General features: G+C 55.6%; 1 protein-coding gene across 3 annotated transcripts; it reads right to left on the minus strand.

Annotated features, from left to right (window-relative positions):
- Positions 1-3164: 3164 nt before the first annotated feature.
- PHETA1 (PH domain containing endocytic trafficking adaptor 1) lies at positions 3165-11641 on the minus strand. 3 transcript variants are annotated; one of them, XM_017542304.2, is made up of 4 exons: positions 11418-11641; positions 10848-10948; positions 8611-8736; positions 3165-5839 (listed from the first exon to the last, which is right to left on the minus strand). In XM_017542304.2, exon 4 carries the CDS (start codon positions 5801-5803, stop codon positions 5093-5095), a length of 711 nt encoding a protein of 236 aa, XP_017397793.1. In that variant the 5' UTR covers positions 5804-5839; positions 8611-8736; positions 10848-10948; positions 11418-11641; the 3' UTR covers positions 3165-5092. The 3 variants fall into 3 exon arrangements, with proteins under 3 accessions (XP_017397793.1, XP_037599403.1, XP_017397781.1); XM_037743475.1 differs by having other exon boundaries at positions 10848-11221; XM_017542292.2 differs by lacking the exon at positions 10848-10948.
- Between the last annotated feature and the right edge of the window lie 576 nt (positions 11642-12217).

The following is a 12217-nucleotide window of genomic DNA, read 5'->3' on the forward strand; positions in this document are numbered from 1 at the left end:
TTTTTTGAGATGGAGTTTCACCCTTGTTACCCAGGCTGGAGTGCAATAGCACAATCTCAGCTCACCGCAACCTCCACCTCCCAGGGTTCAAGCGATTCTCCTGCCTCTGCCTCCCTAGTAGCTGGGATTACAGGTGCCCGCCACCACACCCAGCTAATTTTTTGTATTTTTAGTAGAGATGGGGTTTCACTATGTTGGCCAGGCTGGTCTCGAACTCTTGATCTCAGATGATCCACCCGCCTCAGCCTCCCAAAGTGCTGGGATCACAGGCATGAGCTACCATGCTGGCTGAGGCTGCATCATTTTATATTCCCATCAACAGTGCACAAGGGTTCCAATATCTACACATCCTGGCCAACACTTGATATTTTCTGTGTTGACTGTAGCCATCCTAATCTGACTTGTATTTTGCTACTGATTACTGATGGTGAGCATCTTTTCATGTACTTATTGCTTATTGGCCATTTATATATCTTCTTTAGAGAAATGTCTACTCAACTCTTTTGCCCCCTTTTCTTTTTTTGGAGACTGAGTCTCGCTCTACCCCCACCCCCAGGCTGGAGTCTAGTGGCACAATCTCGGCTCACTGCAACATCCACCTCCTGGGTTCAAGCAATTCTCTTGCCTCAGCCTCCTGAGTAACTGGGATTACAGGCACCTCCCACCATGCCCTGCTAATTTTGTATTTTTAATAGAGACAGGGTTTCACTATGTTGGCCAGGCTGGTCTCGAACTCCTGACCTCAAGTGATCTGCCTGCCTCAGCCTCCTAAAGTGCTAGGATTACAAGCATGGGCCACCACTCCCGGACTTTTTTTTTTGCGGGTGCGGGGGGATGGAGTCTTGCTGTATCACCCAGGCTGCGGTGCTGTGGTGCCATCTTGGCTCACTGTAACCTCCACCTCTGGCATTCCAGGGATTCTCCTGCCTCAGCCTCCCAAATAGCTGGGACTCCAGGCACCTGCCACTACACCTGGCTAATTTTTGTATTTTTAGTGCAGTCAGGATTTCACCATGTTGGCCTGGCTGGTCTCGAACTCCTGGCCTCAGGTGATCTGCCCACCGTAGCCTCCCAAAGTGCTAGGATTACAGGCATGGACCACCCGGCCTTTTGCTGAATTTTAAGTCAAGTTGTTTTTTGTTGCTGTTATAAGTTTTAGGAGTTCTCTCTATATTCTGCATATCAGATTGCAAATGACTTGTAAATATTTTGCCCACCTTTTAAAAAGGCTTCATCAGAAAAATACAAAACCTACACCTAGGCTTAGACAACTTATTATTTTACCATTTTGGAAGAGTTTCATGTTGAATGCTTAAATTTTAGAAGCTGGAACAAGTAGCAGGAACTTTTTCATGACAAAGTTTGTGTAAGGTGAGGTGAGTTCATCCGCGGAGGGGTTAGGCGGAGTGGATAGTTGGCATCAGATCTAGCCACATAGCACATAGTAGGGACAAAGCAGCCCCTTAGGAAGATTCAAGATACATGGCCAGAGGGGGACATGATCTTCCTCCATATTTGTTCACTCTTTAGGAAGGGATGAGAAGCAGTGGCCCCTTTACTATTTCAGGAAATCCCATTCTTGCCCCAACCTGCACCCCACTGAGCCAACAAAAGCTCTGCAATTGGCTATCCAGAACCACCCTAAAGTGTGTGCCGAACTCAGAATGGGGCACGTTCTTCAGAGTGGTCAACTTCTTGATGGCAAGATGGCTGCCACAGTGCCAGGCATCACAGACATTACTCCCTCTTCTCCCTCCCCACAGAGAACAATGAAGAGCTCTTTATTGTGTTTGTGTTTTAGAAGGTAGACCACTCACATCTCATTGGCCAAAATCAGGTCACACAGCTACTCTTTGGCAGCCAAAGTTTAGCCATTCTCTGAGAGCCTACAGCAGCGTAACTGAATTTGACTACATAAGTATTTAGGGTGGATGGATGTTTGGCACTCAGCCTAACCTCTGGCTGGAGTGTCCTGCTTGAGGGCCTCACCCTCTACTCCAAGTGGCTCGTCAGAAGCCTCATTCCTTTTGACCACATACCGTGCCCCCTTAGACTTGTGCCCTGAACACATCCCCTGGGTCCAGAGGAATCACTGACATCAGCAGTTGGATGGCCAGCATTTTGCTGTTGACCCTCCCTCCTGGAGCTGTGTTTTTCTCCCGCTATTTCCCCCACTCTTTGCCCCATGCTGCGGTCACAAATGCCACAGGCAGCACCCTGACTCAGCTTGTGTGGGAAGCCACTTCCCCAGCCCCCATCTGTCAGCTGTGGTCCCACAAGAGATGGAAAGAATTACTCAGCACACACTGGATGCTCATAAGGGCCATGATTCCCTAACCTTTATACTTTTCATTTCTTGAACTTGAACATGAGGGCTGTAGGTTGCTCACCCTAAGCCACATGTTTCTAAATGCGCAGGATTTTTCCAGGCTGGCAAGGGAGACCTGTGACCCAAGGTGAGTCCACATGAGGAGGACCTCGGGCGTAAGTCCATAATGCTAGGCCACCTTGGCCCCTTCTATGAACCCCACATCAACCCAGCAGACAGACTCATTCAGAGAGCAGATACATAACATGAGCACCACTACCAGCCACACAGTGCTCACAGCAGACATTATTAATCAATCACAGGCTCTTTCCCGCTGAACTTGCACTGGTGCCAGAATCCTCTTCACTCCAGCCCCCTCCACAGCCTCCATGAACTTATCAGTGAGAACCGCTCAGTTTTGACTCTTCCACCTGCCATCCTGATCAGGATTACAGTTAATGTCCCTCCCAACTCTCAGGTCTTCAGCCCACAGTTAGCTTTCATATCCTTGGCTTTCCTCCACCTTCTCTCCCTTCTGAAAAGGAACTTTGGGTTCCATTTTCTCTTATATTCCTCCTGAAGACTCTGTCCTGTCATGGGATGCCAGAGGTTTACATCCCTGCTCTGACACTCTCCAGCTATGTGGCTTTGGCAAGTTTCATAACCTCCTGAGCTTCAGCTTCCACATCTGTATAACGGGACCAGCATCTGCCTTGAGAAGTCAGAATGTTCCTGGGAGGGCACCAGCCATGGGGGACCACACACTAGTCCCTGCCCGTGCACAGCCTGCTCTGGGCTCTGCCAGGAAAATCAATCAAGGATTTAGATGGGGAAAAAAAATGACACAGATCAGCCATTACTTGACAAAATTTTATTTTAGCCCTTGCATTTCCCTCCCAGGCAGCCAGACAGCTCCCCAACACCCAATCTGGGAGGCAGCCGGACCCCACCTTGTGCTTTGGTAGGGGACATCCCCCACCCATGTCTCCCAGGAGACCAGGGCCAGCGTACCTTGAGAATCTGTAATCCTATGCTAGGACTGGGGTTAACACCTCACCCCACCAGCTGAGTCTGCCAGGACACAGGGCTCTGGGCAGCTCTGAACCCCTCCCAGAGCCTGTGCCACCCACACCCACACCATTCAGGACTCTAGAAGGAGGTGAGCAGGGACCGTACCAAAACCCCAGAGGTACCTGCGGAGGAGAGCAGGTCTTGCTGGGGGAAAGACAATGAAGCAGCCAAGGCTCCCTCTGGAGGGGCTCCCGTCTCTGGCTGTGCTTCTCCAACCCAAGCTGCCCCCTCTCCACAGGGGCAGTGACAATTGTACCCCCCAGGCCAAGCCTGGAGTCACAGACCCTATCCCCTCCCACGAGCAAACAGGAAACTAAAGCGGTGAAAACATCAAGCTTTGTTGCCAGAGAAAAAAAATGTACCATTAAGTATTTAAAAGTAAAATTCAAACTGAGGTCCCAGCCCACCGGGCCAGCCGTGAGCTGGAGAGGCCTTGATTGCAGACACACCCCCTTCCATATTTCCCCAAGCCCCAGGGTCTCCAAAGACAGAAGAGGCTGCAGGCTAAGTCTGTCACTAAGAGGCAGCATTTGGGGAAATCAAGGTCAGGGTGGAGGTATCCTCAGCAGGTCCCCAGTGTGGGGCACTGAGGACTGTAAACATGACCCAGGGTGAGGGTCAGGGTGTGTCCCAGCCCCAGGGTTCTCCTTGCATGAAGAATGGGCACTGTGGTGAGAAGAAGGTACCAGCGGTCAGCCCCGAAGCCAGCCAAGACCCGGTCACCACTGGGGGTATGAGGGTGGGGGCTGAGCTCAAGGCGGGCATGGTGGAGGGGACTGCCTGGAGCTGAAGAGGGGCTCAGGAAGCCACGCTTGGTGTGTGGTGGTTTTTTCTCTGCCACTAGGTCAGCACCTGGGCCTTCCTGGGTGGTGAGTCAGCTGGTGGCCTCCCCTCCCTGAGGGATCCTGCTAGAAGGTCACCTCGAGCCATGGCTGCCCAGCCCAGGAAGGGAGGTCAGGCGAGCTCCCAAGGAGCCCCAGGCTCGGGGGCTAAGACTGAAGGATGCAGTCAAGGAGCGTCCAGAGAGCACTGTGAGGGCCACCCCAGGGACACAGACTGGGCCCGCGGCCAGAGAGCCGCTGCCGCCAGGAGCACCACCACAAGGCCTGGCAGGGGACCCAGCAGAGTCCCGCCTCAGCCAGCCCAGGCCAGGAGCCCTGGGGACCAGGCCACCTCATCCTACCGGTCCTGCACTAACACCTGAGCCTGTGTCCCCAGTCACCACCCTCCGGGCCACTGCCCTGTTCCTGGAGACAGCGGGCACAGAGCCAGGCTAGCTCCTCTGGCAGGCCCTGGAGTAAGGCCAGACCCAGGTGTGGCTGCCACAACCGAGCCTCAATCTGTCCACCACAAGGCCCTGCTCAGGGTCCCAATGACCCTCTGAGCTGCAGGCCCAGCAAGACCTGTTGCCAGCAAAGGCCTCTGCCGGGCAGCTCAGGCTGGCCTGAGGCCAAAGTTCTCAGGCAAACTCCCCCTCAGGCCCTGGGCCTGACATCACCTCAAGGCTGGGTGTCTAAGTCACATGGTCCTAAAGGCCCATTCAGAATCCAGCATCTTCTCAGAGCCTGCATCCCCCAAACCAGGCCACTCAGGGCCTGGGGGCCAGCCTTGCCCACAGTTTCCCTGAGGACCACGCTCCCCAGTCTCTCCAGGACCCGGCCTGTCCCAGAGGGCGTGGGGCTTGCGCCCCCTAAAACAGGCGCGCTGGTGGCCTCAGGGCTGGACCCGGCTGCTGAGCCACTGGCCACGCAGGGCCCGGATCTCCTGGCCATAGCACTCGTGCAGCCGGGCGAAAGGGGCCAAGTCCAGGGGCCCATGGGGTGCAGAGGCCCTGCGGCGAGGCGGCGGTGGAGGGGGCTCGGAGCCAGGCCTGAAGGTGGCCTCGGTACTCCAGACAGCGCAGCCATTTTCCTTGGGCGGGAGGGCGCTGGGCCAGCGGGGCAGGGGAGGGGCCAGGGCCGGGGTGGAGGGCAGGGCCGGGGTCGGGGACAGGGGCAGGGGCAGGGGCAGGGCCGGGCCACCCGCACCGCTGCGCACGGCCGCCAGCTGCTGCTCCAGCTCGCGCACCACCAGCCGCAGGTAGTCGAAGCTGGCCCGCGACAGGGCCTTGACCCAGCCCTCCATGGCGGCCTGGCTCTCAGCCGCCAGCACGTAGGTGCGTGCCCGGGTCCCCGCGAAGCGCACGGCAAAGGCGAACTCCTCGGCGGCCTCCACCAGCTCCACGGTGCAGCCCTCCAGGATGATGACGCCCACGGGCTCGCGGCTGGCCGCGTCCTCGAAGTAGAAGAGCATGTTCCCGCGCAGCACGAACCAGCGCCGGTGGTAGGCCGCGTGCCGCCCGCCCTTCTTGTACAGGAAGCCCGCGTTGTCCACCGGGGCGTCGCAGGTGGCGTAGAAAGCCAGGCTGCGTTCGTTCAGCTTCATGGCAGCAATCGAGAAGCCTGGAGGGAAGCCCGGGGCCTGCCCCCGACAGTACGGCTGTTATGCACAAGGCTAGGTCACCCAGCGCCCCGAGGGGACCTTGCAGCCACTCTACATCCTCGTTTAACAGATGAGGAAACTGAGCTCACAGGATGGAAGCGGCCAGCCCATGGGCTTACAACTCCAAGGAGCAGAGATAGGACTCGAACCTGGGTCTCACCGGCCTCCCAGACAACCTCATAACCTCCTGCACTCCTGCATCCCTGAAATAATGATGTGAGTTCCTGCCGCATGCCAGACATTTCAGAGGGATGTACTCACTTGATCTCACAACAGACCTTAGGTCACAGGGACTGGCCTGGCTCCAGTTCAACAGATGAGGAAACAGAGGCACAGAGAGGTTAACTGCTTCCCCAGCGTCACAAAGCAGGTTGGGCGGGGCTGAAATCCAAACCCAGGCCTCACTGCAGGCGCTATTTCCATCATCCCAGAAACAAGACCAGCTGGCCTTCCACAGTCCCTGCCAGGTCCCAGCCCCGACTGTGGTTCAACCTTGGTTTGTCCATCCATGAAATAGGGATATGAGCAGACCCAACTTCAGAGAGTTGTAGGGATTGACTTCATTCATGAATTTTTTTTTTTCTGAGGGGGCACCCAGATATGAACCAGGGACCTCTTGATGAAATGTTTATTAAGCGCCTATTGTGTGCCAGGCACTGTTCCAGGCCTAGGGATTCAGCAATAACAAGATGGACAGGGTCCCTGCCCTTGTGGTGTTGAAATGCCAGCAGCAGGTGAAGGGGAGCAGACAGTTAACAGATAAGATGTCTGCCAGGTAGTTTCATGTTCTACGGAAAATAATAAGACAGGCTGGGCGCAGTGGCTCATGCCTGTAATCCCAGCACTTTGGGAGGCCCAGGCCAATCCTCCTCACCTGAGGTCAGGAGTTCGAGACCAGCCTGGCCAACATGGCAAAACCCCATCTCTACTAAAAATAAAAAAAGTAGCCAAGAGTGATGGTGCACACCCGTAATCCCAGCTATCTGGGAAACTGAGGCAGGAGAATCGCTTGAAACTGAGAGCCAAGATCACGCTGCTGCACTCCAGCCTGGGAGACAGAGCAAGACTCCATCTCAAAAAAAAAAAAAGCCAGGCATGTGGGGAGTGCCTGTAATCCCAGCTACTTGGGAGGCTGAGGCAGGAGAACTGCTTGAAACCAGGAGACAGAAGTTTCAGTGAGCCAAGATCATGCTACAGCACTCCAGCCTGGGGACAGAGCCAGACTCCATCTCAAAAAAAAAAAAAAAGAAAGAATCTGGGGAAAGATGCAGGGCCAGGGTGAGGCTGACTTACAGGAAGGAGGGTCAGGGGCATTCCATGCCCATTCAGCACACAGGACTCTAACTTTAGGCGGTCGGCCACAGTGACTCCATCCACCTTCCCCCAAGGAATATACGATGGGGCAGTGCTGTCCAGGAAGGGCTTATCAGGAGGTAGCACCTGTGTCCCTGGCCTGGCCACCTTCCCCTGGGGTTTTCCATGGCCACTTTGAGAGCCCACCTTATCTCCCATTTCACAGCCTCACCCTGCATAGGATGGTAGCTACATTCTTCAAGAGGGAAAGCATAGAGAGTCCCTGGCATGCAGCAGGCACTCAGTGTTCATTCCCCTGCCTGGGTGGTGTCTTTCTCAGAGTCTGGTGGAATGAGGTCAGGGTGGTGGCTCTCCTGGGAGCAGCTGACCACAGTGAGGCCCTGTCAGGCTACTTGACCTAGGGTGGAGGGAGTGTCTTTGCCACCTCCTGCCACCCACCTAGCCAGTCAGGGAAGGCTTCCTAGAAGAGGGAACATGAGTTGTGACTGAGAAACTGAGATCAACCAACCCAAATGCCCATCAGTGATAGACTGAATAAAGAAAATGTGGTTCAGATACACCATGGAATACTATGCAGCCATAAAAAGGAATGAGTTCATGTCCTTTGCAGGGACATGGATGAAGCTGGAAGAGCCATCATCCTCAGCAAAATAACACAGAACAGAAAACCAAACACCGCATGTTATTTTGTTTTTTTGTTTTTGTTTTTGTTTAGAGATGGGGGTCTGCTATGTTGCCCAGGCTGGAGTGCAGTGGCTATTCACAGGCGCGATCCCACTACTGATCAGCACGGGAGTTTTGACCTGCTCCATTTCTGACCTGGGCCGGTTCACCCCTCCGTAGGCAACCTGGTGATCCCCCGCTCCCAGGAGGTCACCATATTGATGTCGAACTCAGTGGGGACACTCGATCGGCATAGCACACTATAGCCCAGAACTCCTGGGCTCAAGCGATCCTCCCACCTCAGCCTCCTAAGTAGCTGGGACTGCAGGCACATGCCACCGCACCTGGCTGCATGTTCTTACTCATAATGGGAGTTGAATAAGGAGAACACATACCAGGGCCTGTGGGGAATGCGGGGGCGAGGGGAGGACAATTAGAGGACGGGTCAATAGGTGCAGCAAACCACCATGGCACACGCATACCTATGTAACAAATCTGCACGTTCTGCACAGGTATCACGGAACTTAAAAAAGGAAACTCAGAGCAGCTTGTCCTGACCTAGTAGGGGGCCAAGGCCAGGGCCCCCAAAGGCTCCAGGTGTTGGATCCCCACCCTGCCTCTCAGATACAGCTGTCCCTCTCAGAGCTGCAGGGATTCATGCATTCCCCACAGCACCACCCATCCACTCCCATGTGGATGCAGGCCCCAGTTCTCATAAGACCCTCCCATCCCACTTGCCCACTTCCCCTCCTGCCTCTCAGGCCACCACTCACCTCCCTGCCCTCTGCTCAGCTCCAGCTTCAGCTTGCTCTCCTCTGGATCCAAATGTCAGTTCTGCAGCATCCGGGCTGGGGGACCCCAGGCAGGCTATTAACCTCTCTGGGCCTCCATTTCTTCATCTGTAAAATGGGATCATAACAGCACCTAAGTCAAGGCTGTTGTGACAATGAGACAGTGACTACGTGGACTTTGCAGAGCACAGGGCTAGGCACAAAGCGCCTGCTAAGCACAGTAGCAATTCACATTCTTCTTGGCTTTTCCCCAAACACCCCCATCTAGTGCTTCCGATCTGAGCGAATGGCCCTTGGTTTCCCTCTCACCACTACATCTGATCACACATCAAGTCCAGTTGATCCCCCCTCCAGCCTCTTCCAAATCAGTTGCCTAATCTGTCCACCCCACCTCCCCATTCGAAGCCCCATCGCCATTCACTGGGTCAGCCGCTGAAGCCTCCTCAGAAGTCTCCTTTCCCCTTCCTGTCCATGTTCCTCAAGGTAAGATCCAAGCCTATTTCCCAGGCTCTTCTCCAAGCCACACTGAAATCCACTCCCCACAGAGGGATCCTGTGAAAATTAAGTCCAATCACACTCCTCCTCTGCTCTAAACCCTCCCATGGCTCCCTGCTTCTCTCAGCATAAAATTCAATCCTTAGGCAGGGCGCGGTGGCTCCCACCTGTAATGCTGGCACTTTGGAAGGCTGAGGCAGGAGGATTGCTTGAGTTAGAGACCAGCCTGGACAACACAGCAAGACCCTATCACTATAAAAAATAGAAAAAACACCTGGGTATGGTGGTACACACCTCTAGTCCTAGCTATCTGGGAGGCTGACATGGAAGGACCCTTTGAACTTGGGAGCAATCAAGCCACTGCACTCCAGCCTGGACAACATAGTGAGACCCTGTCTCAAAAAAAAAAAAAAAAAAAAAAGCCTCCCATGGCTTCCAAGTTCCCTTTCCCTACCCCTTTCCCCCTTGCTCATTCAGCTCCAGCCATCCTGGCCTCCTTTCTGTTCCTCAAATACAGCCGACACATCCCTGCCTCTGAGACCTGGCCCTGGTTATCTGCCTACAGTGTCCTCTCCATGTCTTCACAAGGCCAGCTCCCCATCCTTTGGTCTCAGCCTGGCCATCACCACCTCAGAGAGGTGGTCCCTGGCCACCCTGTGCCCCCCAGTCCCTCTCCTGTGCATCCTCCTGAAATTATTAGTACTTGGGTCATTTTTGCCTGCTCCAGGAAAGCAGGGGCGTTTGTGATCTGAATTCCAGTGCCTAGCATGCAGTAAGTGCTCACATAGCTGTTTGATTCATTCTACAGGTATCTCCTTAAACTTCTCAACAGGCCCAAGACAAGAGGTCTCACCCCACATTCACAGACGTGGAAATGGCCACAGAGCGGTTCAGTAAGTTGGCCAAAGGCATACAACTGTGCGCAAAATCACATGCTCCAGGCAAACCACCCAAAAACGGAGCTGATCTTGGGGTCTCCAGCCCCCAACAAGGCCAAAGGAATAGGAACTTCCCTCCTGCTCAGCAACACTCCCCGCCTCCACCGCACAGATGGAGGCCAAACTGGTTCAAGGTCACCAGCAGGCACAGAACCCGGCTCTGCCCATGACCCCTGCCTCCACCAGAACGGGGAAGGCGGGAAGCCACAGAGGCACAGGCTCCAGCCTTGCCTAGAGGGAAGGCCTGCCCCGTCTTATCTCACCATGCTGTTTTCTAAAAAGTTCAGAGTCCACTGTGGGCACTACTGCTGATTCAACAGCCCGCAGCCAGGCAGGAAGCTGGAGGGAGCCTGGCCCCCCTCTGCTCCCAAGGCCAGGGTCCTGCCTCTGCCGGTCCAGGCTAGAGGACCTTGGACAAGTCATTTCACCTTTCCATGCCTCAGTTTCCTGATCTGTTAAAATGGGCTTTGTGTCGAGGGTTCAGCGAGCTAAAAGAAGGAAAACCCACGGGCAAACTATGGGAAAGGGACTGCAAATAGTAGGTGCTGTGAGTTGGGGGTTTTCTCAGCCTCATCAGCAAAATGGGGAGTTAACTTCCATCCCTCTAAGGGTTGAGGGAATTTACTCCTGAAGAGTCATTTTGCAAAATACTTGGTGGGTAGTGAGTTGAACGCTCAGGGAAAGAGTCGTCAAAAGGCAAATAATTCATCCAAGATCTCCAGGGGCACCGCTGGCCCTGGAACCCAGGTCTCTGGGGAGACTGAGGCATGGCATTTTGGCACTCACTTCAATGAAAGAAGCCAGAACCGCAGGTCTTGGGGTTGAATCCAGCTGCCCTCAGTGTCCCCCAGCAGCGGGCATGGGGAAGAGGGTGTGGCAGGCACAGGCTGAAAAACATGTGTGCCAAGAACACTGAAGAGCAAGCAGTCAGTCCATCACCGCCCCAGCAGAGACCCCGGGGACGCCAGCACCACCGTCCGCGCACAGACAGCCCCCTTGCCTGCTTCTCCAGCTGTGGTTCTGCTCCCAGCTGTCCTGTCTCTTTGTGTATTGTGCGTGGGAGCTCTCTTAAGTTCGTTAAAGGACAGCCCGAGCCCCAGAGGGGTGGTCAGCGGCAGAATGGGGCGCTTAGCCGGAGTCCCCCTCAGCGGCAGACGTCCCTATGGGCCGGGGGCGGGGAGGGCAGTCATCGGCCAAGTCTGCCTAGGCTGCCGGAAAAGTGACCGCTGGTGCGGAGTTCCAGCGGGCTAGAGCCCCGCAGCGGGCTCTCCAGGTGGCCGGGGCACCCCGAGGCCCAGGGCGGCCCGACCCGGGTCCCGCATCCCTGTGCAGGTCCCCCGGCCAGGCCCTCCTTACCTCGCAGCGCAGGCCTAGGGCGGCGACGGGACGGGAGGCGCGAGGCCGGGGGATGGCCCGGCCATGGTCCGGGACTGGCCCGGTGGCGGCGGCGACGGCGGCGGCAGCGCTTTGTCTCCCGGGCGGCCGGGCCGGCGCAGCCGCGGGAGAGTGCGGATCAGACGGAAGGAGGCGGGAGCGACCGGACCGTCTGCGACCCACTGGCGCGCCCCTTTAACCCTTCCCAGCCGGCCCGCGCCGCGCGTTCTCCCCGCCTCCCGATTGGCCTGCCCCCACCCGGCACGCCCCCGGATTCGCCACGCCCCCGTGAGCCCGCCCTCGAAATCACTCTTAAAGGGTCCGCGCCTGGCTCGCGTCTCCCCAGTGCCCGAGCCCAGAAGCTCGCTGAGATTCCAAAGGTAAGGACCGGCCCAGGCCGTGGATTCGCCTGGAAAAAGCATTCGGGCGTCCTGGGCGGGCCATTTGCTGAAGTCCTACGCTTGAGTCTGAGCTCCCCCTAGGACGAGGCAGGAGGGTCGCTTGAGCACAGGAGTTCAAGACCAGCCTAGGCAACATAGGGAGGCCCCCATCTCTACAAATAGTAAAAATATTCGCTAAACCTGGGTTGCCAGGTTTAGCAAATTTAACGCCCAGTTAAATTAGAAAAATAGCTCTAAATCCTGAAAAAATGTGTGCTTGGCGGAAAGCAGCTGAATTCAGGACATTTCCATACTGCACTCTTCCGTAGAAACAGGGTACCTCGAGCCTCCCCTGGCCCCAGGTGAAGAGAGAAAGTTCTGGAATTAGACGAGTTCGAGTTG

Source organism: Cebus imitator, unplaced genomic scaffold (genome assembly GCF_001604975.1).
Source record: "Cebus imitator isolate Cc_AM_T3 unplaced genomic scaffold, Cebus_imitator-1.0 Scaffold8, whole genome shotgun sequence".
NCBI lineage: Eukaryota > Metazoa > Chordata > Mammalia > Primates > Cebidae > Cebus > Cebus imitator.

What these genes read in the sequence shown, in the direction of transcription:
- PHETA1 (XM_017542292.2), bottom strand. Translation starts at nt 5,803, where the DNA reads ATGAAGCTGAACGAACGCAGCCTGGCTTTCTACGCCACCTGCGACGCC.